At 40.0% G+C, this 18,123-nt stretch overlaps 1 protein-coding gene across 4 annotated transcripts in view; it reads left to right on the forward strand.

Annotated features, from left to right (window-relative positions):
• The first annotated feature begins 351 nt into the window (after window positions 1-351).
• Window positions 352-18,123, forward strand: part of NRP1 (neuropilin 1) — a 170,460-nt gene continuing 152,688 nt past the window's right edge. For 3 of the 4 annotated variants that reach the window (XR_015696320.1, XM_087712542.1, XM_087712544.1), the window contains exons 1-4: window positions 352-504; window positions 735-842; window positions 1,167-1,319; window positions 4,466-4,640. Coding sequence is in view for 3 of the 4 variants with exons in the window: in XM_087712542.1 (XP_087568668.1) it covers window positions 1,253-1,319; window positions 4,466-4,640 (242 nt within the window). In the remaining variant the exon portion in view is untranslated. Of the gene's footprint in view, window positions 505-734; window positions 856-1,166; window positions 1,320-4,465; window positions 4,641-18,123 lie in introns of all 4 variants that reach the window. The other variant, XM_087712543.1, reaches the window with a different exon arrangement.

The following is an 18,123-nucleotide window of genomic DNA, read 5'->3' on the forward strand; positions in this document are numbered from 1 at the left end:
CCTCACTTCGCTTACCTGCTGCGCGAAGACCCCTGCTTCTTCGGAGGCGGTCAAATAGCGGAGCAGGAGAAGGCGGCTCCTCACCGCCGGCGCACTCCTGCCCGCCTCCTCTTGCTTCGGCTTCGTGCGTCCGTCGATCCCTCCCTCTCTGTCTCCGAGCCTCTCCACCCCTTTCTCCTTTTCCACCCATTCACCCTTCGAGTAGATTTCGGGGCTTTGGTGAATGTGGATTCTTGTTTCGGGGGGGGGGGGCGGACGGACGTGGGGGCGGGGAAGGGGTGGGGACTCGGGGCTTTGGAAATAGCGTCGGGTCCTCTCTTATTGCCACTGATTTGAGCTTCTTCTCCTTAGGCTGCACGAAGGAGCCGCTTGGCACTTCTGCCAGCGTTCCCACCGCCGCTGCCAGTCCGCTTGGATCAGCGCAGGCAGAGGCGGCGTCCCATCGCCCAGGGGCTTTGGGACCGCAAGCCCCCAGCCGCGTCTGCAGGGCGCACGAGGCGTCAGGTCAGTCGCGAGCGAGCGAGTCGAGCGCGCGCCGGGTCCGGGCACTGGGCAAGTCTCGAGCTCCCCCCGAGGGCAGATCCGTCTCCCTTCGAGGGGATCGCTAGGGTCTTGCGCCCCTCCTTCCCCGTCTGGCGAGACGATCGGGAGGTGAAGAGGGCAAGAGGGAGGGGAAGAGAAGTTGGGGGGAAAGTCGCCTCTTGCCTTACCAACTGCTTTCTATTCCTCCTCAGCGCTATAGGCAGGCGCCCTGCTGAGGCTTTCCTTGGGAGAGTTGTGCAACTGGCTTAGGAGAAGAAAGCGGCGAGGATTTCCGCGCGCTTCGTCCATCTGTGCCGCGGGTGTGACTTCCTTGTTAGTTTTTCCGCTGTTTGCTCCCCCCTCCCCAATGTTAACCTCTATTTGAACATGGCAAGGACAGTATCTCCTGGAAATGGATTCAGTCTGGGAAAAAGCACAGGAAACCAGAGTTAAATGACAGGATGCGGGAGACTTAAGGAGATAGTCGAGAGAGAAAAAAGGAGAGAGACAGAGAGGAGAGAGAGGGGGAGAGAGAGAGAGAGAGAGAGAGCGCCTACTGCAATCGACGAGACTTCTGGTGCTACTACTACAATTGTTGTCGGCTGAATCAGTTTTCTGTTTCTTTTTAACTGCCCGTGCTGAAGGAGGATTTAAGATCTGAGAGGAATTGCCTGGAGAGATTGGATAATCTTGTTCCCTTTCTTCAAACCTCCCGTATCCAGAGCAGAAGATGGCCTGGGGTCTACTTTTGCACTGTGCAGCCCTGATAGTCGCCCTTGGCAGGGCTTTGAAGAGTGGTAAGTGACTGAAGATCACTTTCAGGTGCATCCAGGTTGCAGTCTGCAAGTTGGAAGCCCCTTTGCCTGAGATGATGATGATAAGCCAACCATGAAACAGGTTTTAACTGTACTGGCTAGAAGGAAAGGTTGATGGATAACATGCTGGGTATTCATCTAGAATTACACCTAATCAACACGCTTAGTCTGTCAGCCCTTCCTTTTTGGCTCCATGCTCTAATGCAATATGTAACACTGGGCTTACGGCTTTCGCATAATAGCCAATCATTTTAATGTTTCCTTCCCTTGGCAGTTGCACAAGATTGTCCATAAAAATGAAACAGATGAGTATTTCAAATACCCAAGTATTGTTTACTTCTAAGGAAGTGAAAGCTAAGGGAGATAGGCATATATGGCTATATAACCATCTATGCTAACTATGCAGGTACAATTTCCCTTGTTTTTACTTATAAAATGAAAAAAAAAAAGGCTTGAGTTTACAGAATTCTTGTCTCAATGCAAGGAATATAAAGCTTTCTTCTTCACAAGCAACAATTTTAAGAAAGATTTCCCTCAAATAATCTTTGTAACTGGCCTTGGGGCAATGCTTGATAGCAGCAGCTTCAAAACAACATGGATTTCTGGCACAATAGTGGTCCAGCATCTGGAATATCTCATTATATTATGCATTTTTTTAAATATTTTTACTTTAGGAGTGGCTGGCATGCATGGAGTAGGGAAATCACCTGGGTTTTTCCTCTCAGAACCAAGTCTGAGCAGTTATTAGCTAATTACTAAATATTAACTTCTCGCTTGACTAGGATTTCAATCAAAGTAATTAAATGAAGGGACATCCTCCTCTGTACTTCGGGTGGTATATTGTTTTAATAAGCGACTGCATGTAGTGTTTGTGTCTTACAGGAACAGATTTAAATCATATGTTATGAAGGAAATTAATCTTTTTCCAATATAAGGAAGTTGGCTAATTCGGTCAAAACTCACAAGTTCCCTTGTTTGCTTCTTGAGTAACGTTACAGTAGGATCTGGAAATCAGTTTGCAGGGAAGCATTTGTACCTTGGGTTCAGTTTCAGATCGACAGTGATGCTTTGGAACTAGATCTTCTCTTTCAGTTGTCAAGTCTTTCTTTTGGGGGATTGCAAATTCAGGCTGTGCATCTTCAGTGATACATGAATTGGAACCGAATTTAACTGGGAGGTATAAATCAGAGGAGATTCATTGAAAGCCTGGTGGAGTGAGATGTACTAAATGCCTTTGTGCCATCAACTAATATTCTTTGATGAGCCCAATCTAAGAAGGAACTACAATGCTACCATTGAGTCTGAGTAATTGTGGACAAAATATTTTTAGCCCCACTGAAGTCATCGCAGTTCCTTGGATCTGCAACAGTTCAACCGACCCACGAATGCCAGATCTTCCTCTGTCCAGTTCAAGTGTCTGCAAAATTAATTCATTAACTCTATTTAGAGCTAATGGTCCAAAGTCATTAGAAACGGCTTCCCTTAATCAAGTAAGAGAGAGATTTCACAGAGCCAGCGAGTCTTAACAGCCCACATTATCTTATTATATTATCACTTTCCCAGGAGATAACGATTAAAGTGTTTTTGGTGGTGGGTCCACTAAATGTTTCCTGGAGTGACTCTATAAATTGATCCACTGGTTCATTTCAACCATTTCACATATTCCAGATTATGCCATGTTGTTTGCATAGTATTAGAGAAGACTTAATGAAGTGGGATACTTTTCTTCCTAGGTCTGCTACAGATGCTTAAATCATACCAGATTATCTCTCCTGCCACATGCAATAGGCTTGCATAGGAATATCATTGGCTGCTCACTTTGAACTCCTAAGGACAACATCTTTTGTTCTCAGGGAAAACACATACTATGCAAACTGCCAAAGCAGGGATAAATGGGAACATACAACCAACTCAAAAAAATCATAATTTATTGAAGGAAATAAACCATCTTACCCTCTTCTAATTTTTGGCAGATGTTTCCTATAATTGCTGGAGTTACTGCATTTTATGTACTCTTTCTTTCAAGCTAACCTGGTTTTCTATCCTAAAATTCTGCACACCAATAATTTCACATTAAGAATTATTGGTAACCATTTTCATATCACCAGATTTCTCTTAGAAGCAAGTTTCCAACCTGTGTACACCATTCTTGGGAAAATGCTATGCATTGCAAGCAACACATGCTTGGTTCTGTGATGTTAATAGAATATATGTATCATTGCATTTAGATTAGCGGTCCATAATTTTTAAAACTAACCAGTGCAGACGCAAAAGCAACAGTGGCATTATTGACACTGGAGGTTCATGAGTTGTCTTTTCTTCCATCTTTATAATTCTATAAATTGTAGTTAATCCTAACACGAGTCAGAGCACTTTTACTCAAGAACAAGGCATGAGATTTGAAAGACTGGGGAATGCAAGGATTTTGTAATTGGAACTAAAGTTTGTTTTGTTTTTCTTTCCTTTCTGCTTTGCTAACCCTTATCTGCTCCCCAAGCAGCATAGATTGTGTGTGGGGGGGGAGACTTCCGTAATGGAGCTAAGTAAACCTTTGCTGCTTTAACAATGTGCTTTGTTGCTGGGTAGTCTGGATCTCTGGAGCACAGATAACTTCAAATGGCTTAGATTTAGTATCTGATAAACCAGAAAGAGAGGGATGCTGTAAACAAGTCAGATTGTCTAATGACAAAGAACAGGCTCATTATCAGAAAGCTAACAATAAAGGGAGGGGGAGGCAGGCACTAGTTAGCTTCAAGTTGCTCCCTGTGTAAAATTTGATATTTAATAGCATTGTAGCTACACAATCTATAATTAATTACTTGCTATGTAGTCATTAGGTAACAAAAACCTTAATTTGGGCAAAAGATATTTGGCGAAGTTACACAGTTTGCATGTATTTTAAAAAATGATCTGAAAGAAGATGAAGTTGATTCCACTATTTATTTTGTTTACAGGGGGTGGTTCTATAAACAACTGAATAAACAGTTGTAAAGCTATGGGAAAGGAAATATATTAGCTTGAGTTGACCTCAGCTGAAGTACTGAACAGCCTATTATTTATAAGATGCATCGATCAAATGTTGTGATTTCACAATATAATACATGTATCTTCGTGTGTTTTAATTGCAGGTCGATGTGGTGAAAACATAAAAATTTTAGAGCCTGGATATCTCACCTCTCCTGGCTATCCCAATAGTTATCATCCAAGTCAAAAATGTGAATGGTTGATTCAAGCTCCACAACCTCACCAGAGGATTATGATCAACTTCAACCCACACTTTGATTTAGAGGACAGAGAATGCAAGTAAGTGAGATTGGTCTGTAAGGGGAACCACAGCACCATCTAGTGGGCAAAATACATTCACGATGTCTTGTTCTAGGGGGTGGGGAGTTGAAACAGCTGATAAGTGTGAAATTGTGTGTGCAAAATTCATTTCTTGGTAGTGTGACTTCAGATTGGACCGTGTGTAAAAGCAAGTACATATTTCATAGTAGACACTATCATAGTTATAATCTTAGAATCCGTCTGCTTATTTTGTTGGGAACATGGACCAATTAGCAGCTATTTCTTGTACAGGAAGAAAACGGCAATTGCTCCTTTTTTTAAAAAAAAATGTTATAATTATGAAAAGAAAAACACAGTCATGCTTTTTTTAAAAAGTAAGCTCACCTTATTGACTAATTGTAGTTCTTTCTTTTTTTTTCAATTGATGGCAGTGATCGTATTTATAACAGAGTGGAACAAGCCTGGGTATACATATGTGTATCTCTGTACATGTATTTTAGAGTTTGCCCATATTGTAATTAGAAGGTGTTGGTGTACTGTCAAGAAAAGTATATTAATTAACATAAATGATTTTTTAATATGAATTGCTGAGTTAGCTGATAATTTTACAATTGTACTGATAAGTATATAGTTTATAGAATGTAATGTTCACAATGCTTTATAGCACTAACATCTAAATAAAAGTTAGTTGTGGTTAAAGTGTTTTCACTGGTTAGGTCGCTCTTTATTATGGAAGCTCACTTGGTGACTTTTGGCTAGTATTTCAGTTTTCTTGTTGTGAAGGAAATTAAGATAATCACACACTTGCACCTTAGAGAAACAGCACAATGTAAATGTAATAATAAGTACATCAAGTGATCACATGTAGGCATTAGTTCTGAGATTGGTATGAAATAATTTATTTAAGCAGTACTCTCACATCATTGACTGAGTGTAAACAGGTATTCTTTAGTTTCAGTACTCCAATATAAAAATGTACTCCATCAAAGAGGACCTAAGAATTTGCCCTCTGAGGTTATATGTAAAATGAGAACCATTAGCTTCCGGATGTTGTTGAATGTTCCCAGTAGTTATAACCCATGTAGTCAGTTTATGGGGTGCTAACATTGTAGTTGGACAAAAATTGGAAGTTCATAGGTTGCTGATATAGGTTTTGTTATATAGGATGTGTAATGTGACTTCTCTGTGATTACATAGTGGTGGTGTAGTGGTTAGTACGGAGTAGTACAGGCTAACTCTGCATTCCACTGCCAGGAGTTTGATTGTGACCGGCTCAAGGTTGACTCAACCTTCCATCCTTCCAAGATTGGTAAAAATGCAGACCCATGGTATAGCACCATGAAGTGGTATATAAGTCTAAATGCAATTGCAATGCAATATGTGAAGAGGCAGGCTCAAGTTCTTCCTGTGATATAGAATGTCATCCAATTGAGGTTGTGAGTCTTTGTAATCTTCAAAAGACTCTATGGCATAAATTAATAATACTTACATTGTTACAAGTGGGATAAAAGATAATTATTTGTCATAAGCAGATTTATTTTGTTTCTCACTGGGGACTATTTTTGTTGCTTTTGTTACAAAGCTGGAGGACCAGATCCAAAATTTTATCATTGCTGGATAAAGTGATTAAATAAGGAAATGTTTAGCATTAATTATCCTACCATTAATAAACCCACCGTTAGACAGTGAGGCTGTGGCCTTGAGCAACAAATGTTGTGTATTCTGAAGAGACACATAACTTGATTCCCTTGTATTTTTAGCACAGGGAAGGGAAGAGATACCCTTTCTTGCATTGACCAATGGTTTTATGAGCTTTTATATAATACACTCTACTATACATGATATGGAAGATTCAACTTATCCAGAATGGAGTTCCATGACACATTGCAATGTGCCCTGCATGTGACACCTATGCTCTGCTATCTCTACCAATTATCAGAAAGTTTCCAGGTGAAATTCAAGATGCTGGTTGTCATGCATGGCTCATGACCTGATTATCTACACAACTGCTCTTCTTTTCTCCAATTGTCTTTGTCCTGTAAGATGAGACAGGATGGGCGTGTCCCACATCCCTTCCATTAAAGAAGGTGTGCCTTCTCTGTTGCCACTCCTGGCTTCTGGATTCTACCATTCTTCCTAAGATAGAACATAGAATCATAGGACTGGAAGGAATCTCAGAGGCATTTAGTTCCAACCCCCTGCTCAAGATATAAGGAAACCTTATATTCTGCAGGTCAAATGGTTATCCAGTCTATTTTTAAAAAATCTTCAGTGATACAGCACCCACAACTCCAGGAACCAAGCTATTCCATTGAATAATTGTTCTCTTTGTTGGTAAAAATTGTTCTTAGTTCTAGGTTAGATTTCTCTTTTTTTCTCCCACTTTTTGTCCTGCCCTGTAGTACTTTGGAGAACAAATCAATCTGCTATTCTCCATGACAGTCCCTCAAATACTGTAAGGCAGCTATCATGGTACCCCTAACTATACCTACTTCCCTTAACTATTCATCATATGGTTTCATCTCCAGATTCCTCATCATCTTTGTTGCTCTTCATTGTATATTTTCTATGGTCTCAGGCCTTTTTTTTTTGGTATCGTGATGAGCAGAACTAGATGCAATGTTCCATGTGTGGTCTCATTAGTGGGGTATAAATTATAGTATCACTTTTCACCATCTAGATGCTATCCCTTTGTTCATACAGTCTAGGACTGCATTGGGTTTTTTGGCAGCTGCAGCTCATCCTTATGAAGACACTTAAATGCTCTCCTAGTTACTACTGTTGAGCCAGGTGCTTCCTAATCTATAACTGGACATTTGGTTTTTAACTGCCCAAGAATTACTTGAAAACTTGGCTTTTTAAACAGAACATGAGCCAAGAAGTTTTGTGATCCTGCCAACTGATGACTGCTGAAGTTTGTTGATGGCCAAACTGGTGTTTTATGTACTTCCTCATTGCATCATTTCATTTTTATAGCTTCTGCATTCTGATTGTATGTCTCTACTGAGTTTTTATCATAAGGCACCTTGAGTCTTTCTGATTTGGTGGCATTTTAAGTGTAATAAATAAAGAAAACTTGTGTGGGAGGAATACTCTATATACCATAGGTTGCCTCAGGAAGCAAAATCTCTATCGCTGGGCCTAACTAGTGAACAGACTGCTTCTTCTGACACAGGTGAGTGATTGAATGATTAGTGAGCAGGAAGTCTAAAATAAGGCTACTTGGGTAGGATATTTGGCAGGTGGAAGAGAAAACACCTTGATGACCTAGGTCTGATGGAAAGGAGCTTGAATCTGCCATAGAAGTAGCCTCTGACATGTGACCACAAGTGGGACAAAAATTTCCATTGTAAGTCATTGTGGTTGTAAGTCAAGTCACCACAAGACTGGAACTGTTGTGGCCTGCCAGCAGCCAGCAGAGCTGGCAGAAGATTCGGACAGGTTGGGGAGGAACATGGGCCAGCCCTGGAGTCTGGGGAAGGCTCTGATGAGGACTCTGTCTCAGAGGCAGAGAGGGAGCCAGAGCCGGATGCCAATTATCAGCTGCCTTCAGAGGCAGACATCAGTGAAGCAGAGGAACAGCTGGAGCCTGTTCCCAGTGTGTGCATGCACAGAGTTACCAGACGAAGGGAACGGCTAAAGAAGAGGAGTAGATTTGGGAGTAAGGCCACAGATGGATGATGAATGGCCTCTCCCAGAGGAAATAAAAGAGGAGTGAAAGGGGAGTGGAGTTTGCAGGAGACATTTAGTTCACTTAATTGGTTTGTGACTCTCCGAGACTCTGGCCTGGCAGCTCTCCAAGCCAGATAAGGTCTGTGACTGTAAATCCTCCCTTGAAAGATTTTGCTGGATGGGAATGAGCAGAATTCACAGTAAATTAATAAAAGTGGACAAGGGGTTTGCTTCATGCTCTCGGGAAGCCTAGGTCAGAACTGGACCTGATTTTAACAACATTTTTACAGAAATCATAAGTCGAGTCACCATGACCATTAAGCTAATCATGCAGTCATTAAGTGAATCCTTAATTTCCCCAGTGAATCCAATAAAAAAAGTTGCAAATTGTGATTATGTAATCACAGGATGCTGAGACCAATCATACATGTAAACCAGTTGAGGGTATCCAAACTGCGACCACATGACAGAAAGCTGTGTTGCAATGGTCATGAATGAGAGGTTAAGTCATGTAGCTTTTTTGAAGGTTGATGTAATTTCAAGCCATTGTTAAAATGAGCGGTCATAAGTGGAGAACTACTTGTATGGATCAAGGCAGTCACAGTTGCTAAATGTGACAATTGGGAAGATTTTAGAATGAGCTTTTAAAAGAAATTTTTAAAGCTCCTGTTTTTGTTTTTAGTATTTCTCTTTTCTGCAATTCAAAGAAGAAATCTACATTGTTGTAATATAAATAATGTATTATTTATTTAGAAAAACTTCTGGATGGCAATGTAGCGGTATAGTAATTGAGATGTTATATTATAGCACCACATGACCATCCTATAAAGGTAGAAAGTTAACAAACTTGGCTTGTGGTAGGTGTATTGCACCCATGGGCTTAATGTATTTCTCCTTTTCTGCAGAATATTTGCTCCCTTTAGAGCATGCTTTGAAACCTAATTAGTGTCGTCTTCTTTTTTTTTTTTTTACTCCACTCTAATTGGGCAGTTTTATTGTCAGGCAAAGGTAGGTAATTTTACAGCCAAAAGCTTTGTAGTTAAGCCTACTTAAATCGGTCTTTCATTGTACAACTTAAATGCTTCCTATGTTATTTTGTCTTCCATTCTAAATACTGACCCTTTGACTTTCACCTTACTACAATTAAACTCAAATGAAGAGATTTGTGTCAAAGGAGCAAATCTGTCAAAAAAAAAATATTCAAAGGAAATTTTAAAAAATCTGTACAAATCGTAAAAAGCCTCACACTTTTCAAAAATTACTTTTTTTTTTTTCCTGCCAGATTCTAGGTGGTGAAAGTTTTTAGCATCAAGCAACCTATTATTTTCCAGTTCTGGGTTTTGGTTTATTATCACAGCTGTATAGATAAAAAGATTTAATATTGCAATCAAAGCAGTTGATGTTTTAACTTCAAAAACCTCACACACTTGCACATGAACAAATATATATATATTGGTAACCTCAAACCAGAGACAACAAATTACTGCTTTTGATGAAAGAAATACAAATAAGAGTTCGTGTTTATTGTCACATCTTAATTGCATCTGCCCCTTAATAACAGTTATGGAGACATTGGAAGGTGGTAATAATTGTCACATTGAAGCTGTCTGAAGAGCAGCTACATCCCTGCCTAGATCTGAGCAAACAAACTCAGGGTCTGCCCAACTGAGACTAAACAATTCTCTTGTTTTTATTTCAGTCTGGCTTCAGTAACAATCAAGGTGCTGCATTTGCTGCTTCTGTTGTCTCCTTAATCATCTCACTTTAATGCAAATCTGTTTCCCTCCCTTTTAAGCCGCTTTCATGTCTCCAGGAATTTGTATCTGAATTTCTTTCCATTTCACTAGCCTCTGTTCCTTGTCTGGGCCCAGCAGGCCTTTTGCAAGCCTCTTTTTTTTGTTTATCTTTTTTCTTGCTTCCTATCCAGCCTTTCTCCTTCTCTGCCCAGAGACGAATAATCCCTAATAGGCTGCAGTTCTTCACTCAGTAGTATCCTCTCTACATCAGAGGTCTTCAAACTTGGCAACTTTAAGACTTGTGGAACTTTTAACTCCCAGAATTCTCTAGCCAAGTCTTAAAGTTGCCAAGTTTGGGGAACCCCTGCTCTACGTCTTCACCTTTTCACCTTTTATTTCTCAGTGATGCCCTGATTTGTACAACTGGACTTGCCTCATACTTGCAAAAGGTCATTCGCCAACAAATTGGTCTCCTTACAGTTGTTGTTGTTAGTTGTGAAATCATCTCCAGCCATCGCAACGCCACGAACAGCGTTCCTCCAGGCCTTCCTGCCCTCTACCATCCCCTTGAGTCCACTTAAGTTCAAGCTTACTGCTTCAGTGACTCCATCCAGCCACATTCTCTGTCGCCCCCTTCTTCTTCTGCCCTCCATCTTTCCCAGCATGAGGCTCTTCTCCAGTGACTCTTTCCTTCTCATTAGGTGGCCAAAGTATTTGAGTTTCATCTCCAGAATCTAGTCTTCTAAAGAACAGTCAGGGTTGATCTCCTCTAGGACTGACTGGTTTGATCACTTTACAGTCCAAGGGACTCGTAGGAGCCTTCTCCAGTACCTCAGTTCAAAGGCCTCCATTCTTATGCTCCAACTTTCATAGCCATACATTGCAACTGGGAAAACCATAGCCTTAGCAACTGGGAAAACCAGTTAATTGAGAAGTTACAGGACTTTCTAGAAAAGGAAAGGGGAAGAAACCTCTGTTATTTATAAAGCTAAGCAGCATTCATTCTAAAGATACAAAAGGGGGGAAAAGTGAAGCTGCTCCAATGTCCTGTGAATTTTCAAAGTGGAAACTTTTTATTTCTCCAACTAATCCATTTTCCTTTGAATTTTTAATTACAAATGCGGAGGACAGCGGGTTGAATAGCTCTCCAAACATTTAAACTCAAACGCCTTAACTTCATCTTGTAATCCTTATTATATCTCTAAGAAAAAGGGAATTTAAGATCTGGATCCAAAGTTCTGACATCACCCCTCTCCTTGGTCATGTGAACTACTTTCGGCACTTGGTAGCATGGCCATATTGACAGGCCCTAGCATGCCCCCACAGTCCATAACCCTATTCTTGTGATGGTTTTGCCAAAAACCAGCCCTTATTTCTAGTTTTTGGCAGTGCCTAGCCATAGCCAACAATGGATTCACTTAATGTCCATGGCATTATTTAATGAGCATTCACTTATGACTACGTCACACATTTAAGGACTGCCACAAAAGTGGGACAGTTATGTGACCTACCCGTTTTGCAACTACTACATCTGTAATGATCAGCCTCCATTATGGTCATAACCTGAGGATTACCTGAACAGGCAATGAGTGCATACAGTTTTTAGAGTAGTGATAGAGGTATCCTCAGGGGAAAAAAATTAAGTCAAAATGATAGCCATGACTACACAATCAAAGCAACATTGCTGCCAATATCTTGAACATTTTTTGATATCTACCACAGATTATACACACACACACACACACACACCTACAACAGCAGATATCAGTGTTGTGGCCCACCAGAGGATCTGGCAGCAGATTTGGACAGTGAGGAGTTGAGGAGGAACATGGGCCAGTCCTAGAGTCTGGAGAAGGCTCTGATGAGGGCTATGTGTCAGAATCAGAGAGTGGGCCAGAGTTGTATGACATGTATCAGCTGCCTTCAGAGTCGGACATCAGTGAGGGAGATGAACCGCTGGAGTCTGTTCCCAATGTGCGCATGCGCAGAGTTACCAGACAAAGGAAACAGCTAAAGAACCGGGGTCGACTTGGGAGTAAGGCCACAGGTGGATGATGAATTGCCCCTCCCAGAGGAAATAAAAGAGGAGTGAAAGGGAAGTGGAGTTTGCAGGAGACATTTAGTTCACTTAATTGGTTTGTGACTCTCCGAGACTCCGGCCTGGCAGCTCTCCAAGCCAGATAAGGTCTGTGACTGTAAATCCTCCCTTGAAAGACTTTGCTGGATGTAAATGAGGACAATTCACAGTACATTAATAAAAGAGGGTTTTGTCAGGATCAGGAGTTTGCTTCATGTTCTTGGGAAGCGTCAGTCAAAACAATCAACATGATTATATTTGAGATGTTTTAACATTATACTTTGATAACTACATTTCAATTTTTTTTCTTTGCTCTTCCTTAGATATTCTTTGGATAGACTGTAATTTTAAAGATCTTGTGAACGTTTCTATCATGCCATATTTATGCAGAAAACTATGTTTATAATTGCCTTTGGGAGTAGAAAGCTATTGCTGTGTTTTATAGAAAATCTGCATGGTGTAATGGTTGAGGTGATGAATTCAAATCAGGGAGCTCCACTTCAAATCTGCCATCCATCATGGAAGCTTCCAAGGTAACTTTCAGCCAATTGCTCTTTCTCAGCCCAACTTATCTCACAGGGATTGCTATTATGGGATAAAAGAAAACTGTAAATCAAGGAAAGAAGAACTGTTGGAAATAAGAAGAAAATAATTGAAAATTGTTCTAATCCTCAAATCTGTGAAGCAAATGCTAAACCTTAAAAACATTGCATAGAGTTATAAAGCTGTATTATTATTTTTAAAAATGCACATGAATGTTTCTATTCGATAATATATATTTGTTATATATTTAGTTTCACATTTGAAATTGGGTCTTAAGACAAGCTTAAGAATAATAAGTAATATTTTTGTATTGATTCATTGTACTTTATTAGCATTGTTTATGAAGAAGAAGAGCCAATATAGTTAATGAATAGAAGAAAATATTTTCAATACTTAAGTTTTCATGTTTGTGCTTATTGCAAATATTTTGGGGATTTGTTCGCTCTGATACATTAGCCATATATATCCTTTTAAAACTTTATTCTTTAAAACTTTATGTCTGAATAGTAAACAAGAATGTCACTGATTCACAGGCTTTTGGATTTATGGAAGTTTTCCGGTTTCCCAGCACTGCAAACTATCAGCATAATAATTTATAATGGTTTGTGACAAATGCTGCTGAGCTTAGAGGTGTGTGGTTACATTCAGATCAAATGTCATCAACTAGGGAGCAATAAAAATTTCACAGACACTGAGTTAAAAACATTAAGAAAATGGATGTGAAGTTTTAGACAACAAAGTTTTACAAAGTAGAATGGGATCGCTAGTGGAAGTCAAACAGTGGGGTTTTTGCAAACAAGCTATTCATCCTGTTCCACTGTTAACACTATTATTTTATAGGTAAAAGTTATTAATATTGAGCTGGTTTAATTGACCGCAGCTTAGATACTCAAAAAAACCCAGCTCCTTTGTTTGACAGTTCCTAGGTTTGCATGCCATATTGCCAGATCAGTTCATACAGAAAATTCATTTGAGTTTTGGAAATATTGAAAGTGTAACAGGAAGGACTCAGCAGTTAATTGTTCCTTAAATTGGTTTTAACAAAGTTACATAGCTGAGATTAAAGCTATACAAGGATTGTAATCAATTATTATAGCTCTTTTAAAAAAGAGCTATTATAAAATATACCTCTGTGTGTGTGTGTGTGTGTGTGTGTGTGTATACACACATACATACACACACACATGTGTGTGTGTGTGTGTGTTTTCTGAGGTTTTCGCAGGTGTTAGTATGTAGGTCTCTAGTTGTTCGGGTTTTCTCCCGCGTAAAATTGGAGATGTCTTGGCGACATTTCAACGAAGTCTCATTTGTCATCTTCAGGCTTCTTCAGGCTTGGTGCTTCCAGGAGCAATGTGAGATCTCGGCTGTTTCTTCCTTTTAACTGCCAGTGGGGGTTTGAACTGATTGGGTGGGAGCTTGGCTGTGTCCTGATTGGGTGGAGGTGTGTCCTGATTGGGTGGAGGTGTGTTCTGATTGGTTGGGGGTTTGTGTTTCATGTAAGGATAGAAGGGGTTTAAAGAGGCTAATTGTGCATTTGCAATCTGGCTTCTGGTCCTTGGTCACACTACTTAACCTGAAAGAAGACACCAGCATAATAATCCTACCAGCAGATACGGTGGTTATGAACACTTCTGACTACCAAACCAAATTAACCAACCTACTCCAAGACTCCACATACAAACCCCTAAACACGGACCCCACCACCTACCTGGAAAAAACCATTAGATCCAAAATAAAAGCCTCCCCCATCAGCGAAGAGATCCAGCAAATAATCATTCCCAGAGAGAAATCATCCAGATGCCCCAAGCTCTATGGTCTCCCCAAGATACACAAAGAAGAAACTTCACTTAGACCCATAGTCAGCCCCATAGGCTCACCTTTACAAAATCTAGCCAAATTTTTCGCCAAACAACTACAGCCCTATGCAGATTCCATCACCTCACATGTAAAAAACTCTTTCCACTTCATAGAGATCATAAAGAAACAAAACTTACAGCCCAGTGACCTACTCGTGAGCTTTGATGTCGTATCACTCTTCACCCAAGTGCCAATCAAAGAAGCCTTGACAGCTATCCAAAACAAATATAACCCCCCCCAAACACATCCTTGATCTGACCAACCACTGCCTATCTAACACATACTTTATTTATAATGGACAAAAATACAAACAGATAGAAGGAGCACCCATGGGATCACCCCTCTCACCTGTCATTGCCAATCTTTACATGGAAAACTTTGAAACCCAAGCTCTAGAAAAATCTGATCACAAACCCAAACTCTGGCTCAGATATGTAGACGACACTTTCATAATCTGGCCACATGGGAAACAACAACTGGACAACTTCCTTACACACCTCAACAGCCTACACCCCAAAATACAGTTCACCATGGAAACAGAAGTAAACAACCAACTCCCCTTCCTGGATGTCTTAGTCTACAGGACATCTAATGGCTCCCTAGGACACACCATCTACCAGAAGAAAACACACACTAACCACTATCTGCACGCACTCTCACACCACCACCCAGCCCAGATCAACTCCGTAGCCAAGAGACTCATCTCCAGAACAAAACGCCTAGCTGATGAACAACACCTAAAAAACGAACTACACACTCTCACTAATGTACTGACATCCAATGGATTCCAAAGAAATAAGATCACCAACCTAATCCAAAAAGAAACCCCCACTAAAATCCAGGACAGAAAACAAGAAAATGGAAAAGCCCTCCTCCCATACATAAAAGGCACCACAGACAGAATCAGCAAAATCCTCCGCAAACACAACATCAAGACAGCATTCTGCACAAACCGAAAAATATCCACCATCCTAAGAAACCCCAAAGACAAAATTGAGTTAGAAAATCAAGGAGTATATGAAATCCCATGCACCATCTGCCCCATCACATACATCGGACAAACCAACAGAAGACAAAATTGAGTTAGAAAATCAAGGAGTATATGAAATCCCATGCACGACCTGCCCCACCACATACATCGGACAAACCAACAGAAGAATAAGTGCACGCATTGAAGAACATAAAAACGCAATCAGAAAAGAGGAACGAACTTCTTCCCTGGTCCAACACCTTAAAGCCACAGGACATAAAATTTTAATAAGACTAGAACTATCACCAAGGCTGAACATTTTAACAACTGAATAATCAGAGAAGCCATTGAGATAGAAAAATGCCCACACAGCATGAACAGGCGGGACGATACCTCCCGCCTGCCAGCCATTTGGAAGCCTGCCCTTATTGATAAACGAGTCCCGAACATGATGAATGACACCAGGCCCACACTCACAAGAGCCACACAGAATATCACCACCAAACATCCACAAAGAAAGCAGACAAAAACCCACACTGATGAGGAGACACAACCAAGGACCAGAAGCCAGACTGCAAATGCACCATTAGCCTCTTTAAACCCCTCCTATCTTTACATGAAACACAAACCTCCAACCAATCAGAACACACCTCCACCCAATCAGGACACAGCCAAGCTCCCACCCAATTAGTTCAACCCCCCACTGGCAGTTAAAAGGAAGAAATAGCCAAGATCTCACATTGCTCCTGGAAGCATCAAGCCTGAAGAAGCCTAAAGATGACGAATGAGACTTCGTCGAAACGTCGCCAAGACATCTCCAATTGTACGCTGGAGAAAACCTGAATAACTAGAGACCTACATACTAACACCCGCAAAAACTTCAGAAAATGTATGTATGTATGTATGTATGTATGTATGTATGTATGTATGTATGTATGTATGTAGATGGGTCAAAAATCTAAAACAGATGCTGTAGTTAGAATTCTGAACCGCAGTTAGAATTCTGAACCAGAAATCCACTCAGTATCATTTACTGTTGGGCAGGAGTATGGATAACATAATTTTGCCATAAATCAGTCTGGAAAAAAATATTCTAAAACTCATAAAACAAGGTGGGCTTTCAGACATAATGGAATCAGAGGAAATATTATAAAGGTTGGCACAGATAGTTGTGATGAACCAATAAGCATTTTCAGATTTACAATTTAACCAGACTAAAAAATTAATTCCAACACTTGTTTATTCTTTTTTTTTAACCTTCCTTATAAATCACATAATTATTCAGCTAGAATACTAAAGAATTTCCAAACAATTCTGTAATATGCAGTTGAAACATTGACTGATGAAGGCTAATATGTATTGTTCATGTTTGCCAAGTTAAGATATAAGGATGTACATGCTTTTTTCTATCTGCTTTTCCCTGGAGTAATTCTGAGGCCAACATAGTTGCAGAATCAGAGCCAAAAGTGGTTGGCTCTCTACATTACCTCTTTCTAAAAACCTCTTTTCTGATCTAAAACTCTTATTCTTAGTTCTTTATTCATTCTCTTTCTTGCTCATATAGCAGCTCTCAAACAAGAGGCAGACCATTCTTGTCAGAAATCTGAACAGCTTGCTCGGAGGATGTTTTTTAAATTAGACATTGGCCACAAGAAAATATGCTGAAGGCAACATGTTTCTTAGAACTATAAGTTCATCAGCATCAGCAACAGCATCACATATTTCCTTCTAGAGGACATTTTTACCATATTAAAACAGGGCTGACAGGTTACCCAGGGAGAGAGCATGAATAACGTATCAGTTTGAATTCCTTCATCTCTCATTTTACAAATTGAATCTGGACTATACACTTAGCTATATTCAACACATAGTTGGAATGAGCCCAACTCATCAGGCAATCTGTATAGTGCTGTCTAGTTGCCCTGTCCTTGCCATTTATTTACCACTACTCCAATTTATATATAGTACACAAAATGTAATTAATGCCAGTCAACTTGATTTTTTAAAAAAATAGGTCTTGTCAAACAAACCTGATTTCATGTTGTGATGAAATTAAAGTTTGGCTGATGATAGTAACAGAGTTGATATAATGTCTTTTGACGTGTCCATATGATATATAACAGCTGGTTAAACAACCATACTCAGTGTGTGTTCATTAATCAACCTGTTGGGCGGTCTCAAATTGGATGCTACAGGTCTCTGTTGTAGGGGTGTTCGAACCAATATTTTTATATACAGCCTTCATGTGAACATGAAGAAGGGTTGCTTATCATATTTGCAAAAAACAAAACTAGGAGGAATAAACAATATTATAGAAAACAGATTTAAGATACAGTAGAATTCTGTCAAGTGGGACCCATGTTTAAAATTATTTATATGAAGTAAAACAGACATACTGTTAGCCTTTAGCACAAAGGGAGAAAGTTGGTAAGGTATAGTTTGGAAGATATGCTTAGGGGGAGGAAAGTGCTCTAGATGTTCTGGAAAAATAGCTAAAGATTGAATTCCTGAGAACTGGTCCAACACAATTGGCAGCATCAGACTGGGGAAGACTTTCTTCATGAATAATAAATTCCATGTGACCCAGTTGTGAGGGAGATGCTAAAAAATTGTGTAAATTTCAACTGAATTAACCAAACCATAATG

Source organism: Thamnophis sirtalis, unplaced genomic scaffold (assembly GCF_051295495.1).
Source record: "Thamnophis sirtalis isolate CommonGarterSnake01/CBP01778 unplaced genomic scaffold, rThaSir2_p1.2 scaffold_4, whole genome shotgun sequence".
Taxonomy (NCBI): domain Eukaryota; kingdom Metazoa; phylum Chordata; class Lepidosauria; order Squamata; family Natricidae; genus Thamnophis; species Thamnophis sirtalis.